We start from the raw sequence: 20,372 nt of genomic DNA, 5'->3' as shown, positions 1-20,372 counted from the left end.
GGTCTACGACCAAAGCCCAATTTTCAAGTTAAAACGGCAGTACTGGAAGCTGCCAGAAACCATGAAGACCTGTCCTATGAGGAGGCCCCTGTCTCGATTTACCAAGATCTGGCACCCTCAGCGCTTAAGAAACGCAGACACCTGATGCCCCTGACCGGCTTAGGTCCAACAAGATCCCATACAGATGGACATTCCCATTTGGATTATCCTTCTTTCATGGGGGCTAACTACAACATCTGGATTAGTCAGTGTGCAATTTAATGTAGAAATACACCCATCATTTTCTGGGGTTTGAAAAACACTTTTTTTTATTCAAAAAACAGTATTTGCCAGATCTGCAAGTGTTAAATTCAAGTTTAATATATACAGCTTTCATATTCTGTTAGCAAAAAAGACTTTTTGGGCAATCTACAACATCTGTATCAGTCACTGTGCAATTTAAGCTAGAAACACATCCATAATTTTCTGGGGTTTGAAAAACACACTTATTTAAAAAAAAACTGTATTTTCCAGATCTGCAAGTGTTAAATTCAAGTTTAATATATATAGCTTTCATATTCTGTTAGCAAAAAAAGGCTTTTTGTGCAATCTACAACATCTGTATTAGTCACTGTGCAATTTAAGCTAGAAATGTTGTAAGATGTCTCCCTGGTGCTACCGCTAGCAGGGATAGACGAAGGATCCTTAATATTGTTAGGCAAGCAAAACAGGAAAGGGAAGTGGATGTTATTGTCCATCTGGGGACAAACGATCTGGCTTGCAATGAGGTTTCAAAGGTGAAAGAAGCTTTTCACACTCTTGGAAAGAATATACGGGAGGCTGCATCAACTGTTTCATTCTCTGCAGTTTTGCCTGTGCATAACCTTCAGCATGACAGGAAGATGCGCATTAAGGGATTCAATGTATGGCTTGGTGAATGGTGTCGGAACCAAGGGTTTGGCTTTGTGTCTCATGTTAGCTCTTGTTGGAATGGAAAAGAACTGTACAAGAAAGATGGTTTGCATCTTTCTCTCAAAGAAACGAATGTCCTCGGTGAACGGTTCCAAGTATTTGCTAAGGAGCATTTAAACTAGGAAAGGGGGGGGCAAAAGAGTGATAATCCAGCAGTCCGACTGCCCCCCGAAACAATGCCAGAAGATGCCAGTAGCACAAAAGTTAAGAAATGACAAGTTCAGATTCTTATCTACAAATATGGAAAATTTCAGCCCGCACAACCCCTAGCAGGTGCAGATTGCTATGGCGAAATAGAGATATAAATGTAAAAACACAAAATGCAATCGAACACTGTAACCAGCACTCTGCCCTGCCTTTATGCTGGATGTTGAATAAGGCATTGGTGTACATTTTGGCCAAAGCGTAATAAGCCACTCACCGCGTCAAGGTTGCCTTCATGAGTGGCAATCCACTCATGAAGGCAACCTTGACGCGGTGAGTGGCTTATTACGCTTTGGCCAAAATGTACACCAATGCCTTATTCAACATCCAGCATAAAGGCAGGGCAGAGTGCTGGTTGCAGTGTGCGATTGCATTTTGTGTTTTTACATTTATATCTCTTATCTACAAATGATCGCAGTTTAGGGAATAAGATCAATGAACTTGAGGCTATAATGGCATCTGAGAATATAGATGTAGTGGCTGTTACTGAGACGTGGTTCAAGGGGAGTAATGACTGGGATATATCAATACTAGGGTTCTCTCTATACAGGAAAGACAGAGAAGGCAAGAAGGGGGGAGGGGTGGCCCTGTATGTGAAAGACAGCATAAAATCTAATTTGATACAAGTTAGCAAGAACAATTTAGAGTCAGTTTGGGTTACCTTGCAGCTTGATAATCATAAGGTAACTCGTGTAGGTGTGATATATAGACCACCTAGCCAAGTCAAAGAATTAGATGATCTACTAGTTGAGGAAATAGCTAAAATGACATTGAAGGGGGAAGTTATCATTATGGGAGACTTCAATCTTCCTGATTTAAACTGGAAAACCAAAATAGCTAGTTCTGCCAGGAGTACAGATATTCTAAATTCCATACTGGGATTATCTCTACAACAAGTAGTTGAGGAGCCAACTCGGAAGGAGGCCATTTTAGATTTAGCATTCACAAATGGGAATTTGGTATATGATATTACTGTAGGGGACAGCTTGGGATCTAGTGATCACCAGTCAGTGTGGTTTACTATAAGTACAGTGACTGAGTCACACCACACAAAAACAAAAGTTTTAGATTTTAGAAAAACAGACTTTTCTCAAATTGGATTAGTGGTATACGAGTCCCTATCAGATTGGAACAGTTTCATTGGAGTCCAGGAGAAATGGGACTACTTAAAAGAGGCACTATTGAAGGCAACAGAAAATTGCATTAGGCTTGTCAGTAAAAGCAAAAAAAGGAAAAGACCACTGTGGTACTCAGCAGAAGTGGCCAAAATCATTAAAAACAAAAAGATAGCATTTAGGAATTATAAAAAAAAAAAAAAACGAGGATGACAGTCTAATTTACAAGATTAGGCAGAGAGAGGCCAAACAAGTTATAAGAGCTTCTAAAGCACAGGCAGAAGAGAAATTAGCTCAGTCAGGGAAAAAAGGCATTCTTCAGATACATAAATGAAAAAAAGGAAACTAAAACAAGGAATTACAAAATTAAAAACAAAAGAAGGAAGGTATATGGAAGAAGAAAAAGAACTAGCTGACTGCCTCAATGAATACTTCTGTTCAGTCTTTACGAAGGAAAATAAAGGAAAAGGACCTCAGTTAGGAAAGAAGACTAATGAATCTTTTGATGCATGTGTCTTTACAGAGGAAGAGGTTCTAAGTCAGCTGTCTAAAATCAATACAAATAAGTCACAGGGGCCTGATGGGATACACCCAAAGCTATTAAAAGAGCTCAGCGGTGAACTAGCAAAACCATTAACAGATTTATTTAACCAATCACTGGCAACAGGAGTCGTCCCAGAAGATTGGAAATTAGCAAATGTTGTGCCCATTCACAAGAAAGGTAGTAGGGAGGAATCGGGCAACTATAGGCCAGTAAGCCTGACATCAATAGTGGGGAAATTAATGGAAACCATACTTAAGGAGAGGATTGTGGAACATCTAAAATCCCATGGATTGAAAGATGAAAAACAGCATGGGTTTATTTCAGGGAGATCATGTCAAACTAATATTATTGATTTTTTTGATTGGGTGACTAAAACAATAGATGGCGGAGGTGCAGTAGACATTGCTTATCTAGACTTCAGTAAGGCTTTCGATACTGTCCCACACAGAAGGCTTATCAATAAATTGCAGTCTTTGGGCCTGGACTCCCATATTGTTGAATGGATTAGGCAGTGGCTAAGGGACAGGCAACAGAGGGTTGTAGTCAATGGAGTATATTCAGACCAAGGTCTTGTTACCAGTGGGGTACCTCAGGGATCTGTTCTGGGACCCATATTGTTTAATATCTTTATCAGCGAAATTGCAGAAGGCCTCGATGGTAAGGTGTGTCTTTTTGCTGATGACACAAAGATTTGTAACAGGGTTGATGTTCCTGGAGGGATACACCAAATGGAAAAGGATTTAGGAAAACTAGAGGAATGGTCAAAAATCTGGTAACTAAAATTTAATGTGGACGTAAAAACCCAAGAGCAGAATATAAAATCAGTGATACAGTCCTAACCTCAGTATCTGAGGAAAGGGATTTAGGGGTCATTATTTCAGAAGACTTAAAGGTAGGCAGACAATGTCATAGAGCAGCAGGAAATGCTAGTAGAGTGCTTGGGTGTATAGGGAGAGGAATTACCAGTAGAAAGTGGGAGGCGCTCATGCCGCTCTACAGAGCACTAGTGAGACCTCATTTGGAGTATTGTGCTCAGTACTTGAGACCATGTCTCCAGAAGGATATTGATACTTTGGAGAGAGTTCAGAGAAGAGCTACTAAACTGGTACATGGATTGCAGGATAAAACTTACCAGGAAAGATTAAAGGACCTTAACATGTATAGCTTGGAAGAAAGACGAGACAGAGGGGATATGATAGAAACTTTTAAATACATAAAGGGAATCAACAAGGTAAAAGGAGAGAATATTTAAAAGAAGAAAAACTGCTACAAGAGGACATCGTTTTAAATTAGCGGGGCAAAGGTTTAAAAGTAATATCAGGAAGTATTACTTTACTGAGAGAGTAGTGGATGCATGGAATAGCCTTCCTGCAGAAGTGGTAGCTGCAAATACAGTGGAGGAGTTTAAGCATGCATGGGATAGGCATAAGGCTATCCTTCATATAAGATAGGGCCAGGGGCTATTCATAGTACTTAGTATATTGGGCAGACTAGATGGGCCAAATGGTTCTTATCTGCCGACACATTCTATGTTTCTATGTTTCTATGTCTCCACTGAGGAAGGAGTAAGACCCCAATTATACTCCGAAACGCGTTTGGTCTTTTTCAAATATTTTCCAGTGTCTTTTGAAGAAGAAATCACAAGAATACTACCGGTAGTAAACATCTTTGACAAAGAACCGACTTAACATTGGGATCAAGTTTTTAAGAAATCGCTAAGAGCAGTCAGCTGTATAGAGCGAAGAGACGAAGGTATACTCGCGATAATATAGCGAGATTTGGATACAACTCTGCGATAAAGACGTCACAGATTTGTGTGAAAGGAGCGTGACACATATCAACAACAGGTGGCGGGTTAACGGACTGAGAGTCATGACTGCAAAATCGTGAGTACTATACCAACTCTCACCATCCAATATCGATTCGCAACAATATTCGAATTGAACATTGAGTGAGATATAAGTGCTGGCCTTAATTAAGAGGTCATATTGAATCTACTCTCCATCCGAAAGTATTGCTCTATTGGAGTTAGATTGCGAATATCTGTAAGATCTTGTATCGACATCATACTCCCCATCTGAAATATCCGCGAACCAAGCGGCCACATTAAGTTCACTCTCCATTCGAACTATCGCTGCAATATGGTCTAATTGTGAATACATGTAAGAACTGGGGAACCATTCAGCCATTGTGTACCCACATATTGAATATATTCATTTTTTCATCCGAATTATTTTTTCATCCGAATTATTTTTCCATCCGAATTATCGCTCTATAAAGGTCTGATTGCGAACTTTTGTACTAATTTAGCAATTTTTCTAGCTTTCTTGTACCAGTACAAATTGATTTATTGTGACCAATCTGGATACTAGACCACACGCTTCAAGATTCAGATGGCTTAGTTTATTTTATTGCAATTTCTATAGTATTGGCCAATACTTATATTATATTTTATTATGTCTGCTATTAATGTTAATACATTTTAATCTGATACAAATATTCTGTGTGACCCATGTAAAATGTGAGTGTCGATCATTCCCTTTTTTTATAGAATAAATTAAAATATCATCAAGATATACCACCACAAACCTACCCTCCAGATGATGAAAGATGTATTTGATGAAATGTTGAAAAACAGCAGGAGCATTGGTCAAATTCTCAAAATGACCTTCAGGGGTATTAAAGGCCATCTTCCTTTAGTCCACCTCCTTGATCCTTACCAGATTATATGTCCCACCCTCAAATCCAACTGGGATCAATGGAAGGGGATAGGGATCACGGACAGTAATGTGATTAAGCTCACGGAAGTCCAAACATGGCCTGAGAGTTCCGTCCTTTTTTTTAACAAAGAAGAACCGTGCAGCCACTGGTGATTTGGATGGTCGAATATGACCTTTAGCCAAACTCTCGGTGATATATTCTTGCATGGCTACTCTTTCGGGCTAAGAAAGATTATACAACCGAGACTTGGACAGCCTAGCTACGGGAATAAAGTTGACGGGGCAATCATACTCGTGATGTGTAAGGTAACTCCTGGTCTCCACTTTCAGAGAATACATCAGAAAAATATGAAATCAAATAAGGTGCTATTTTAGTGGTTACAACAGACAGCAATGTGCTAAGACAGTTGTCTATGCAAAAATCACTCCAATCAAGAATCTGTCTCACTTGCCAATCGATGGTAGAGTTATGTTTGGTTAACCACGATAAACCTAGCACCAGCGGAGCAGGCAGACCCTCCTGCATAAAACACAAAATGAATTGTTGATGAGAATCTCCCACCTTTGGGCGACTGTCCTGCACCATTTGTGACAAACACTTTTTGTGAGAATGGGGCGGAATCACTCGCAAACACCAAATTATTTTTGTCTAATGCGCTTGTTGTCAAACCATGCATTCGGATGAACTAGCCATCCACTAGGTTAACCCCTGCTCCACTGTCAATAAATACTTCAATTTCCACCGTTTTGGAGTCTAGCGCAAACTTGGGGAGGCATGAGAAATTGGGTACTACCGGTAAATGACAAAAGTATATTCTCATATTCCCCACCCACACTACCAAGAGTGAGAAGAGCACAAAACACATTAGTTTTTTTTTCACCTTGACGTTTAACATAAGGACATAAGTTAATAAAATGTCCCCTTTACCACAGAAAAAGCAGAGTCTTTTCTTAACCCTAATGTTTTTATCACCAGGTCCAGGAGTGACTTCCCCCAACTGCATTGGCTCATCATCAGACATGAGCCCAAAGTGTCAGAAGAGGCCACTTCCCCATATGATAGTGTGTACTGAGTAAGAGGAACTTTAGATCTTCTCCTCAGGCATCTATCGATATGTACAGACATGGCTGCTTCCAATGACTCTGGATATTTGTGAAATGCCAAGGCGTCCTTCAGGTTCTCAGATTACCCTTGACAGAATTGATTACGGAGGGCTGGATCATTCCACTCAGTATCAGTTGCCCATCTCTTAAATTCAGAGCAACAGGACTTTGCAGAACTCTCTCCCTGCCGTAATCCACGCAACTTAGACTCGGCCAGGGAGAACCGATCTGGGTCATCGTAGATAAGCCCCAGAGCTCTGAAAAATTAATCTACCAACCGGAGGGATTGTGATCCGCTTGGCAAAGAAAAAGCCCAAGACTGAATGTCACCTTTCAGTAACAAAATAATAATCCCCAGTCTTTGACTCTCGTCCCCCGAAGAATTAGGACATTGTCTAAAATATAGTTTGCACGACTCCCTGAACTGCATAAAGTTGTCACTTCCCCCGGAAAACCTATCCAGGAAAACGACCTTAGGTTCAGGGCAGACCTGGTTCCCGCTGCTGTAAGCCGCCACCTGTGGTCTCTGAAACTGCGAGACGGCCAAGCGGAGTTCAGCAACCTTCAAAGACAATCCCTGCATATGATCGACCAGTGCAGAAACAGTATCTATCGCTGCACTGACACAAACATAAATTATGGTTTTTAGGCGGTTGATAATGTCACGGGTAATGGGCAGGAGATAACACCAGATAATACACAGAAGGAATAGACCTGAGTCTAGGCCTCAAAGATAAGGGAGAGGGAAGGTGACCTCCTAGGAATCAGTAGACCTCTCCCTGACTCCTGCCAATATGAGTAGACCGGGAAGGTGGAAATACTCATACACCGTAAACTTAGCCCTGGAGACCCTTGAAGTCCCTAGGAGTGGTGGCAGGAAACTAGACTACTTGTTCCTCACCAGATGAAGGAAACCAGCGTCTCCCTGATGCCTAGACTACAAAACATACAAGCAAACAACATAATGCACTTACAGATGTACTAGGGTTAGCACTCCAGCTCTTAACTTAAATTTCTTAACTCATCGCGTTATCTTGAGACAAAAGCCATTTGCTTAGATTAGATAACACAACTCAGAAATCTCAGAAAACAGGAGTGTTAACTCTACTCCATCCATAGCTTAAAGAAGAATGGAGGAGCAGGAGATCCAAAGGAACAATACACCAGCTCAACCAACTCCAGCAGGAAATATCAACCGCATGGTATGCAGTGTGAATCAGAACTAAATAATGCCTCAGTAATGACCACAAGCTGCACCTGATAAGAGGTGTGGTCATTACCAAACAGCAACACGCAAGATGAAAACAGAGAGACTTTGAGATACCCTCACGTGCCGTCAGTCTCCCAGCTCTGTCATGGTAAGGACAGTTACAGTGGCAAGATGACATACAGGAGAAACTCGAAAAATTTGAATATTGTGCAAAAGTCCATTTATTTCAGTAATGCAAATTAAAATAAATTGCATTAATGCAGCTAAAAATTAGAATTTTGTGAAAAGGTTCAATATTTTAGGCTCAAAGTGTCACACTCTAGTCAGCTAATTAATCCATATCCCCTGAGCAAAGGGGACCTCAAAATTGTGACTTTGGAGTTTCATAAGCTATAAGCCATAATCATAATCATCCAAATTATAACAAATAAAGGCTTGACATATCTTCCTTTGCATGTACTGAGGCTATCTCATATATTAGTTTCACCTTTTAAGTTGCATTACTAAAATAAATGAACTTTGCACAATATAAAAATGTTTCGAGTTTTACCTGTAGCATGGAGTTGGCAGCAGCATCAGGAGACCACAGAGTGGCAAAGTGACATAGTGTGGAGGTGGCAGCAGCATTGGGAGACCACAGAGTGGTAATGTGACAAAGTGTTGAGGTAGCAGCATCAGGAGACCACAGAGTGGCAAGGTGACATAGTGTGGAGGTGGCTGGCAATATCAGTACCCGATGAAGATGGTGCGTGAAAGGAGGAGCACTTGGCTTTAGATGTGTGACATCAGGCGGGTGACAGCATCAAAATAGTAGCTGAGAACGGTAGCCAGAAGAAACCGGTCTCTTTTGTAAAAGTGTTGGTGTGGCACCATGAATGATCTAGTCTGATGCATCAGGCATTGGTGGATGGAAATCCTGGCTGATCCATGCCTGATTCATCTTGACAAAGGTCAGTCTCTACACAGGACAGCTTTTACAGGGCAAAACTCAGCCAGTTGCAGCCACAAATCCATTGTGGCTGCCCAGTATTATAGCGGATCTTCAATGACAGCTGGCAGGGTGCACTCCAAGTGTGCCACCACCTGCTGGTTCAGGTTCTTATCCAGGTCTAGCTGCGGGTGAGTAGTTTCTTCACTATGCGGGTGAAGAAAGCTGCTCACCATCAACTCTAGACTCAGGCTACTGCTGATAAAGCTGGTACTGCTCCTGCCATCCCCTTTTCCCCAGCAGCCATGGCAGTGAAATGTGAGCGCAGAAGGCCCCCAAGTCAGACCTCTCTATAGTAGTTAAGTTTGTCCTCCCTCTCAGCGGGTGTAAAAAAGGCCCCCATTTTGGACCAGTAGCGAGGGTCTAACATGGTGGAAAGCTAGTAGTCATCCCTCTGCCGAATAGTGACAATTCAGCCTTCACTACGCAAGCAAGTGAGCATGCATCGGGCCATTTGTGCAAGTGACTCGGAGGGACTCACTGCCTCCATCTCCACTGCATACTGAAATGGTGTGTCTGGGTCATCTTCCTCATCTTCCTCATCTCCCTCTTGCTCCTCTGGCTGCTCCTGCTCCTCTTCTCCTATCTCCTATGTAGAAAAACCACCCATTTCGCTACACATTGCTTGTGCTTCAATGTCCTCCTCCTCCAATTCAGCCCCTACAGGGCACAGGTGGCCGTGAGATGTAGGCACCATGTCTCCAGTCCCCTGACAGCCAGATTTACCAGCATATTTTCCAGGATATGAATCAGTGGAATGACGTTGTTCATTTCATAGTCCTGGCGACTGACAAACGTGGCCTCCTCAAAGGGCAGAAGCAAATGGCAGGTGTCACACATGAGCCGTCACTGGCTAACATCGAAGTTACACAGGGGAGTACCTCGGTCTACCTGTATCATAATGAAATTGTTTATAGCCTTTCCCTGTTCGTATAGTCAGTCCAACATATGGAGGGTGGAATTCCAACAGGTTGAAGCATTGCATAATAGCCTATGTTGGGGAATGCTGTTCTGCCTTTGTATTTCAAGGAAGGTGTGCTTGGTGGTGTTCGAGTGGCTGAAGGGCATGCAAAGTTTCCTGGACATTTTTAGCATGTCTTGCAGATGGGTGGAAGACTTCAGGAAACGCTTGACAACCAGATTGAACAAGTTCACCTTGTAGAGAGCATGGCTCATTCCACCTTAACGCAGCGCCGGCACCATGTTCTTCCCGCTGTCGGTCACCATAGTTCCGATTTTGGGTTGTCACAGAGAAAGCCAAGATTCAATTTCTTGATGAAGGACATGGAGCAGTTCCTCCCCTGTGTGACTCGTTCGCCCAGGCAAACTAGGTGCAGAACAGAGTGACACAGCCATGCCCTGCACATGTGGTATGCTGTGAATTGTCCCTGCAGTGGAGGATGAGGACAAGGTGGAGGATGCAGAGGCGGACATTGTCGGAGGACCAATGGCGTGAGAAAATAGATGTGGAAGCTGCGTCACCTGGCCAAGTTGCTGGTTTGGCTGGGCAGGAACCACATTTACCCAGTGGGCCGTAAAGGACATATAATATCCTTGACCGTAGTTAAAGCTCCACTTGTCGGCGCTGCCATGCACTTTGGCAGACACCATCAGGCTCGAGGACTGGCCCACCTTCTGTTCTACTTATGTGTGCAGGGCTGGTACTGCCTTTTTGGCAAAGAAATGACAGCTTGTGCTAAGAGATGGACTGCAGTACCAGCAACTTGGCCAGGAGCACGTTCAGCTTCTGTGCCGTTGGATGAGTGCACGCATACTGTTGTCTCTTGGCAATTGCTTTAGTGATTGATTGCTGACAGAATGATTGACTTGGAGGAAAAGGACCAGGAGCATCAGGACCAGGGCCGTTTCTTGGACCGGGCGGGCCGGGTGGCCGCCCGGGGTGCTGTCAGAAGGGGGGCGCTGGCAGGGCACAGCAGGAGATGAGTGCTGCGCTTCCACTATAGTCATCCATCTGTATCGCCATCCTCAAGACGGTGATACAAATGTCTGTGCTGCTGCAGGGGAGGGAGAGGTGTGTCCCCTCCCTGTTCTTCTGATCCTATCAGAGGCCGATGCAGGCGGTGCGATGACGTCATCACGCCGCCTGAGCCAGAGAGGGACACAGGCCGGAAGAGGCCTGCATCGCATACTTGAGGAGGTAATTATAATTTTTAATTTTTATATATATGTATGTATATATATATATATATATATATATATATATATGTACAAATTAAATTACAATAATGGCACATAAGGGGGGCTGCCGGAACTAAAGGGGGGCTGATGGCACATAAGGGGGCTACTGGCACAGACATAAGGGGGACTACTGGCACATAAGGGGGACTACTGGCACATGAGAGGAGGCTACTGGCACATGAGAGGAGGCTACTGGCACATAAGGGGGGCTACTGGCACAGACATAAGGGGCTACTGGCACATAGGGGGGCTGCTGGCACATAAGGGGGTAACTGGCACATAAGGGGGGCTACTGGCACATAAGGGGCTACTGGCACATAGAGGGGATGCTGGCACATAAGGGGGCTACTGGCACATGATAGAAGGCTACTGGCACATGATAGTAGGCTAATGGCACATAAGGGGGGCTACTGGCACATAAGGGGAGCTACTGGCACATAAGGGGGACTACTGGCACATAAGGGGACTACTGGCACATAAGGGGGCTACTGGCACAGACATAAGGGGACTACTGGCACAGACATAAGGGGACTACTGGCACATGAGAGGAGGCTACTGGCACATAAGGGGGGCTACTGGCACAGACATAAGGGGGGCTACTGGCACATAGGGGGGCTTCTGGCACATAAGGGGGTAACTGGCACATAAGGGGGGCTACTGGCACATAGAGGGGATGCTGGCACATAAGGGGGGCTACTGACACATAAGGGGAGCTACTGGCACATAAGGTGAGCTACTGGCACATAAGGGGGGGTACTGGCACAGAAGGGGGGCTGCTGGCACATAAGGGGGCTACTGGCACATGATAGGAGGCTACTGGCACATGATAGTAGGCTAATGGCACATAAAGGGGGCTACTGGCACATAAGGGGAGCTACTGACACATAAGGGGGACTACTGGCACATAAGGGGGCTACTGGCACATAAGGGGAGCTACTGGCACATAAGGGGACCACTGGAACATAAGGGGGCTACTGGCACATATGGGGGTTGCTGGCACATAGGTGGGGCTGCTGGCACATAAGGGTGGCTACTGTCACATAAGGGGAGCTGCTGGCACACAATGGGGTCTTCTGGCACATAAGGGGAGCTACTGGCACATAAGGGGAGCTACTGGCACATAGGAGGGGCTGTTGGCACATAAGGGGAGCTACTGGCACATCAAAGGAGCTACTGACACATAGGGGGGCTACTGGCACATAGGGGGGCTGCTGGCACATAAGGGGGGCTGCTGGCACATGATAGGAGGCTACTGGCACATAAGGGGGGCTACTGGCACATAAGGGGGGCTACTGGCACATAGGGGGAGCTACTGGCACATAGGGGGAGCTACTGGCACATAAGGGTGGCTACTAGCACATGATAGGGGGGCACTCTGGCTACTGGCACATGATGGTGGGGGGGCTCTTATTACTGGCGCATGATTGGGGGGCATCTATGGGGGCTCTTATTACTGGCACATGATTGGGGGCATCTATGGGGCACATCTTACTGGCACATGATTAGGAAGCATCTATGGGGCACATCTTACTGGCACATCTTACTATTTGGTGGCACGATAGGGGCATCTACTGAGGCTAAAAATAAGGGGTATTTTATATGGGGGCTCTGTATAGGGGCATTTTATACTGGGACACATTATGGTGGGTACTATGGGAAAGGGGAGAGAGGAGCACTATGGGGTCATCTACGGGGCACTGAGAAGGGGTATTTTATATTGGCACATTATGGGAACATTAGCTTAACTGGGGGCATTACAAGGGGGTATGTTTTGTACATTATAAGGAGAATTATTTCTAATGAGGGGGCATTATGGTGGGCTTTATTACTCCCCCATGGTATGACCCCCTAGTAGCAGCACCAGCCTCTCCCTGCTCTGCGACCCCTCTGCCCCTTCTCCAAATCCTTATTATGAAATATTTCTCATTAGGATAAAACACAACATTAGCTCCACCGAGCCCCCTAGCCAAGTGTTGAAGTGGCGCCCGAGATCCCCAAGGGCCAAGCCAAGTAATTGTAAGTTTTCATGTAGAGTATGTTTATGTCATACACATATAGCATACACTCTGCCTGCGACTTTTGGCAGTTTAAGCAGTAATTTATGATTTTCTTTTGCTCTCAATAAATCTTGTGTTAAGCATAAAAATAAAAAACAAAAATATATACAGTATATGGTGAGACGGTTGCAAGTACTCTTCTGATATCATTTCACCGAGCTGTTATCGGAAGGGGGGGGGAGGTTTTTTTGACACTCGCCCTGAGAGAAATTTTACCTAGAAACTGCAATGATCAGGACCAGCAGATGATTGGAAGGACAAACAGCTTCCTTCGGCTGAGGTGGTGGAGCCTTGACTGCCTGACATTGGGGTGCGTGCCACTGGGTGATGCAGCAGTTGCTGTGGCTGGCTGGACCACCACATTGGAGTAACGAATCTCCCAGGCCACTTTATAATAATGGTACAAACGCAAAAACACAAATGCAATCGCACTCTGCAACCAGCACTCTGCCCTGCCTTTATGCTGGATGTTGAATAAGGCATTGGTGTACATTTTGGCCAAAGCGTAATAAGCCACTCACCACGTCAAGGTCGCCTTCATGAGTGGTCCCTAACACTAGTTCCTACCTGTTATGGGCCATGACAGCCACACAAAGTTTTTGCGTTTGTATCTGTATTTCGCCATAGCAATCTGCACCTGCAAACGGTTGTGCGGGCTGAATCCCCCATATTTTCACTTTATAATAATGCTGCATATGTTAACGCAGGGCTGTGGTGCCAATATTGGCACAATCGCCACGCTTCACCCTCTGCCCACAGATTCGACAAATGGCCATGTTCACCTCATCCGGTGGTTTAACAAAAAACTGCCACACCACCGAGTAGATGATTTTACCCCCAACACTCTGCACTGACTGACTGCTACCTCCACTGCTTCCGTGAACCCCTGCACCACAACTATCCAGGCCAGTAGGCTCCTGCGAAGCGGGTGGTCTACCCGGACATGTTTGGCTCCTGACCTCCCACTGTTGCCACCCTGCTGACTCCCAGCCACGCTACCGACATGCTGGCACCACAGATGCTTTACGGGCTAGCTGCCACCCTCTTCTCTTGATAATAATGAAGCCCCTTCATTACCCGGCTCCCAATTCCGACTGGCTAAATCATCATCGAGTACTGTCTGCTTGTCACTGATGTCCTCGCCAACGGTCTCTGAGCCAGGAGCCTGACCGCTCGCAACACCAGCTACCATGCCACTCATCTCATCACTATTTTCCCGCCAAGCGGAGGGGGCGGTGGATATCTCCTCCAGATCTTGGCTGGGCAGTAGCTGCTAACTGTCTTCTAGTAGCTCATCCACGCTGTATAGTGGAGCTGAGCTTACAGCATATAGTACTTCTCTGGCTAAGGGAACAGAAAAGGACAGAGGCAGGTTGAGGACAGGTGAGGGCATAGGGCCTGCTCCTGAGCCATGCTAACTAAGGCTACTTTCACACTTGCGCTTGATCGGATCCGTTCTGAACGGATCCGATCATATTAATGCAGACGGAGGCTCTGTTCAGTACGGATCCGTCTGCATTAATAACTTTGAAAAAATTCTAAGTGTGAAAGCAGCCTGAGCGGATCCGTTCAGACTTTCAATGTAAAGTCAATGGGGGACGGATCCGCCTGAAGATTGAGCCATATGGTGACATCTTCAAGCGGATCCGTTCCCATTGACTTACATTGTAAGTCTGAACGGATCCGCTCGCCTCCGCACGGCCAGGCGGACAGCTGAACGCTGCAAGCAGCGTTCAGCTGTCCGCCTGTCCGTGCGGAGGCAAGCGGAGCGGAGGCTGAACGCCGCCAGACTGATGCAGTCTGAGCGGATCCGCTCCATTCAGACTGCATCAGGGCTGGACGGAGGCGTTCTGCTCCGCTCGTGAGCTCCTTCAAACGGAGCTCACGAACGGACCCATGAACGCTAGTGTGAAAGTAGCCTAAGGGTTGTGTCTGACGAACCCACCGACTCTTGGCTGGGGGTGTCTGATGTCACCGCGATGAAGTCAAAGATCGAGTCAACCATTCATTAACCTCTGGGTTGCTGGTCAAGACACGACCACTAGCTGACACTGGGAGCTCAGGCCTCTCGAATTGACTGCTGCTGCCACGCCCCCTTACTCTGCTGTGACCTGTGGCTGCACCAGAAACATTTAGGCCTCTGCTACTCCCCTGTGCAGGGCCTGGCACTTCTCTGCCTGACATCAAATAAGTAAATAGGAAATTAATACATGCCAAAAAAGGATATAATTTTCTCACTTCACCACACAACGGCTTATAAGCCCATTCTTTTCCCACTAACACACACCAGAAAAGGCTTTAATTTGGCGGAAACAGGTGTATAACACCCTTCAATCAGGATTAGGCAGAAACGAGTATATGGCTACCCTCAATCAGGATTTTGTGGAAGAAGGTATATAGCACCCCTCAATCAGTATTTGGCAGAAACAGTTATATAGCACCCCTCAATCAGTATTTGGTGGAAACTGGTATATAGCACCCTCAATCCGTTTTTGGCGGAAATAGATATATGGCACCCCTCAATCAGGATATTGTGGAAGCAGGTGTATCACAGCCCTCAATCAGTATTTGGTGGAAGAAGGTATATAGCAATAGCACCACTCAATCAGTATTTGGCAGAAACAGGTATATAGCACCCCTTAATCAGTATTTGGCGGAAATAGGTATATGGCACCCCTCAATCAGTATTTGGCGGAAACAGGTATATATCACCCCTTAATCAGTATTTGGCGGAAACAGGTATATATCACCCCTTAAACAGTATTTGGCGGAAACAGGTATATGGCACCCCTCAATCAGTATTTTGTAGAAGCAGGTGTTTCGCAGCCCTCAATCAGTATTTGGCGGAAACAGGTATATAGCACCCGTCAATCAGGATTTTGTGGAAGAAGGTATATTGTAGCCCTCAAGCTGTTTTTTTGGGGGCAACAGGTATATCACTCCCATTGCAATTAGTTACTCCAATAGCGTTTGTCCCTCTATCACAGCAGAACAGCACCCAACTGCTACACAATACAAATACACTATAATTTAATTTCTATGTTAGAAAGTATATTATAAGTATATCACACCCATCTATATCACACCTTAGAAGGACTTTTGCGGCCCTATTATCTAGCGTTTGGTGTCCCTAACTGTCCCTGCTCCAAAATGCAACCTCTCCCTACACTGGCAAAACACATAATGTAAAATGGCTGCCAGATTGGGCTCTATTATAGGGTTGGGGGTATGTCCATGTGCTGAAATGTCTCAATTGGCTGTCCTGTCCCACCTGATGGATGTATTATGGGTCAAAGTTCAGCGCTATGCAAACTAATATGGCGAGTGCAAATATCGCCATACGTTCGCATGTTCGGTGAATCCCGAATGCGTAACGTTCACCGCGAAATGACCGCCGGGTGAACCGCAAGGCCATCTCTAGTCCTGATGACATCATGAAATTTGGGACTGGCCTGACCATGTTAGTTCATTATCTTTAATGGAGTTGGTTTAGAACAGTGGAGATGAGGAAAGTCACAGCACTCCAAAAGCTTGTTCAGTGTTCTTTAATTCACCAAAGGTTCAGCAGCAACGTTTCGACAACAGTCTTTATCAAGCTAGATGTAGCTTGATAAAGACTGTTGTCAAAACGTTGCTGCTGAACCTTTGGTGAATTAAAGAACACTGAACAAGCTTTTGGAGTGCTGTGACTTTCCTCATCTCCACTGGTAATTTTGGGGTCTCTGAGGCCGAGACCTGCCGTCACGAGCACCGCCGCAAAGCCCCTTGAACTATTCAAGTAAGTGGTGCTGTCCTACCATCCATGTTGGTTTAGAACACCCATTATCAAATAGTATTTTAGGACATTTTGAGTTAATATAGGGACCTTCATCAATTAGCCAACGTGGAAGGTAGCTATTTAGAACATATTTCTCTCTCTCACTAGTCCATGCAGCCTATTGATCTTAATTAGCACCATGCAATAATTCATTCCCCCGGGTGAATGAATTATTGCACTAGCTGACAAATTCCACCACAGATTACATCTGATCAGTGTGGGTCCCAGAAACAAGATACTCTGTGATTCTCCTATTTTTGGGGAGTCATCCAACAAAAAGCTATTGTTTAAAGCTCAGAACCCCTTTAGTGGCAACCAACAATTTATATGGTTGAAGTGTAAAAAAAGACAAGGAAAGTTACCACGTAGTTGAAATGGCTGATCTGGTTTTGAACGGCATTGTCATTGTTCCGGATAATAAAGTTGATTATTGCATTCTCTCCTGGTTTCAATTCCCCTCCTATTACACTGAGATATAAGTAGTTGCCACCAGTGGATCTGTAGGCAGAGGCCACCATGGTGGCAGAAGCTTGCTTTTCCTTGGGTATCTTTTCATCTAATGTTGATACCTAGAAGGAGAGAGAAGACATAGACATCTACAATACAGTAGTAATAGAGTGCTTACTGTCTAATATAAAATATTCATAGTCACTAGCAGTATACAGAATTGGTTCATCTAAAGCTCTGTTGCACATAGCAGCCAAACTTACATGTGAAGAGAACTTAAATGCATCGAATCAACACTGTAGAACCATTAGGCTTTCCATCCATTAAAATGATATTCCAGAAATGTTATATTAATGGCGTATCCTCAGGGTAGGCCATCAATACCTGATCAGTGGCAATCAGCTGCTCCTAAGTAGTTTTGAGCTGATTTCTGCATTAACCACCTTTATCTACTACATGGTTGGTGAATCTGTGTAGTTCTGATGCCAACCTCCAGAGCCTGAGCTACTCTGGAACAGTTGATTGGCAGGGGCGTCAATCAGAAGATAAGTGATCAATTTTAAAATCCTGAAATTTAACACCTCCACTAAGTACATATTACTAATGCAAGCTCATAATTTTCAAACATTCATGATTAGTATATTCCAAATGCAGACATGTACAAACATAGAAATATTACTGTTATCTGCAGCAGGTTCATGTCTGGGCGAGTGTTCAGAGTCAGCCGAGCGGTTCCATCTTCCAGAGTTGTTCCTCTGACATTTCCTGATTCTGCTACAACAGGGACACGATGAGCCGGAGACCCATCAGGATAAGTGACAAATACCTGAAATGAGACTCTTGTAAAAATTTATAAATAAAAAATAAGATAATGCCCCCAGCCTATATAATCCTGTTATCTTTTTAATCTATCTAAGGCCAAAAAGAATATGTTCTCATGTAAAAAAAAAATAATTTGCATTTTTATGCAGTTTTTCTAAGCAGAAAATGAAGGTGCTAGAAAAAAAAACTACAATATGATAAAAGAACACTAAAACAATAATAATATAATCAAACATGAAATCAGTGCACTTACCTTAAGATCGAATGGCATTCCGGGCTTGAAATACTTGGATGTTTTTGTGTAGAGAATTTTATAGGGAGATTCCACAATGAAGATGTTATTCAGCTCATATTCTGCCATATCACTGCCTGTAAGAGAAGGAGCCGTGCATTATACTGTATTTACATGGCTATGATTAAAGGGGTTGTCCCATCAAAAATATTCTACACTTTCCAAACCTGCAGCCGGATCTGAAGACTTTGGCAATTAACATAGTAACATAGTTTAGAAGGCCAAAAAAAGCCCTCTGTCCATCCAGTTCGGCCTGTCATCCTGCAAGTTGATCCAGAGGAAGGCAAAAAAAAAACTGTGAGGTAGAAGACAATTTTCCCCACTTGAGGGGAATAAAAAATTCCTTCCCGACTCCAATCAGACATCAGAATAACTCCCTGAACCAATTCTCTAGTAGCTATAGTCTGTAATATTATTACGCTCCAGAAATACATCCAGGCCCCTCTTGGATTCCTTTATTGTACTCACCATCACCACCTCCTCAGGCAGAGAGCTCCATAGTCTCACTGCTCTTACCGTAAAGAATCCTCTTCTATGTTTGTGTACAAACCTTCTTTCCTCCAGACACAGAGGATGTCCTCTTGTCACAGTCATAGTCCTGGGGATAAATAGATGATGGGGGCGATCTCTGTACCTGTCTCTCTGTCCCTGATATATTCATAGTTGTTAGATCTCCCCTCAGTTGTCTTTTTTCTAAAGTGAATAACCCTAATTTAATAATCTTTCGGGGTACTGTAATTCCCTCATTTCCGTAATTACTTTAGTTGCACTTCTCTGTACCCTCTCCAGCTCTTCTATGTCTGCTTTATTCACAGGAGCCCAGAACTGTATACAGTACCCCATGTGTGGTCTGACTAGTGTTTTGTAAAGTGGTAGGACTATGTTCTCATCACGGGCATCAATGCCCCTTTTGATGCAACCCATTATCTTATTGACCTTGGCAGCAGCTGCCTGACACTGGTTTTTGCAGCTTAGTTTGCTGTTCACTAAAATTAAATGTTATAAAAAAAAAAAAAAGTATAGTTGAGTTATTACATAAAATGTGTTAGTATAGAGCCACCTGCTGTTTGTTCTTTTCTGGTTGAGAATTTGGTTTAGAGATTGGGAGGGGGCGGGGGTGAGGCACCATTTCAATTTTCTCCTCAGGCAGCCAATAGGCTAGGTGCACCCCTGAGCCTCCTTGGTATATACAGACCCAGTGCTGTAGGTCCAGCTCGTGGTAATGCAGCTTGACTCTAACTTTGATAAGAAGACACCAGGTTGAGCAGGTTTAGCGCAGCTGCCTGTAGGCTAGCAGAGACGAGGAGGATGTGAGTTTAAGACACCTGCGCTAAACCTGCTCAACCTGGTGTCTTCTTATCAAAGTTAGAGTCAAGCTGCATTACCACGAGCCAATAATTGTTCAGATTATCGGGAGCCAATAATTATCCAGATTATATGCGAATAGTCGTTCCCAACAATCTGCCCGTTTAAATGTGTTTACGGTAAATCCTGTCGTTCGTTCAGGCACCACCGATCATAGTTTCTGGGCAGTAGGTTGTGTGGTCTAAACAGCAATTTGCTGAGGACAAGCGATGACAATAGTGATCCCTCGTCCTCATACAGTGGAGGTGATCGCTGCATGTAAATGCACGGTCTCCTTCACTGAACGAGCAGACGACTGTCGTAAAGGAACATTTCCTTCCCAACAATCGGCTGCAGAATCGTCCCGTGAAAATCCACCATTAGTTTGAGTTCAGTTTGACCTTGCTGTTACTGTTATCAATGGTGATGTTGCTGGGGGGGGGTTTGGTAGCTGGTGAATGTGCTGGTGCTGGCAGAGGGGGGCAGATAGTGCTGGGCACAGGGATGGTGATGGGCGGTTTGGGAGTGAGTTATATGGTATGTTCAGGGTAAGCCCTT

General features: G+C 44.5%; 1 protein-coding gene across 1 annotated transcript in view; it reads right to left on the bottom strand.

The window, feature by feature from the left end:
- Positions 1-20,372, bottom strand: part of LOC122925556 (venom factor-like) — a 482,939-nt gene that overhangs the window by 386,716 nt on the left and 75,851 nt on the right. The window contains exons 10-12 of the mRNA XM_044276914.1: positions 18,432-18,547; positions 18,036-18,182; positions 17,272-17,478 (exon numbers count right to left, since the gene is read on the bottom strand). Of these exons, the coding sequence (XP_044132849.1) occupies positions 17,272-17,478; positions 18,036-18,182; positions 18,432-18,547 (470 nt within the window). The remainder of the gene's footprint in view (positions 1-17,271; positions 17,479-18,035; positions 18,183-18,431; positions 18,548-20,372) is intronic.

This window comes from Bufo gargarizans, chromosome 2, assembly GCF_014858855.1.
Source record: "Bufo gargarizans isolate SCDJY-AF-19 chromosome 2, ASM1485885v1, whole genome shotgun sequence".
In the NCBI taxonomy this organism is placed as follows: Eukaryota; Metazoa; Chordata; class Amphibia; order Anura; family Bufonidae; genus Bufo; species Bufo gargarizans.
The sequence above is the reverse complement of the archived record's forward strand: the minus strand, read 5'-3'. Positions and strand labels throughout refer to the sequence as shown.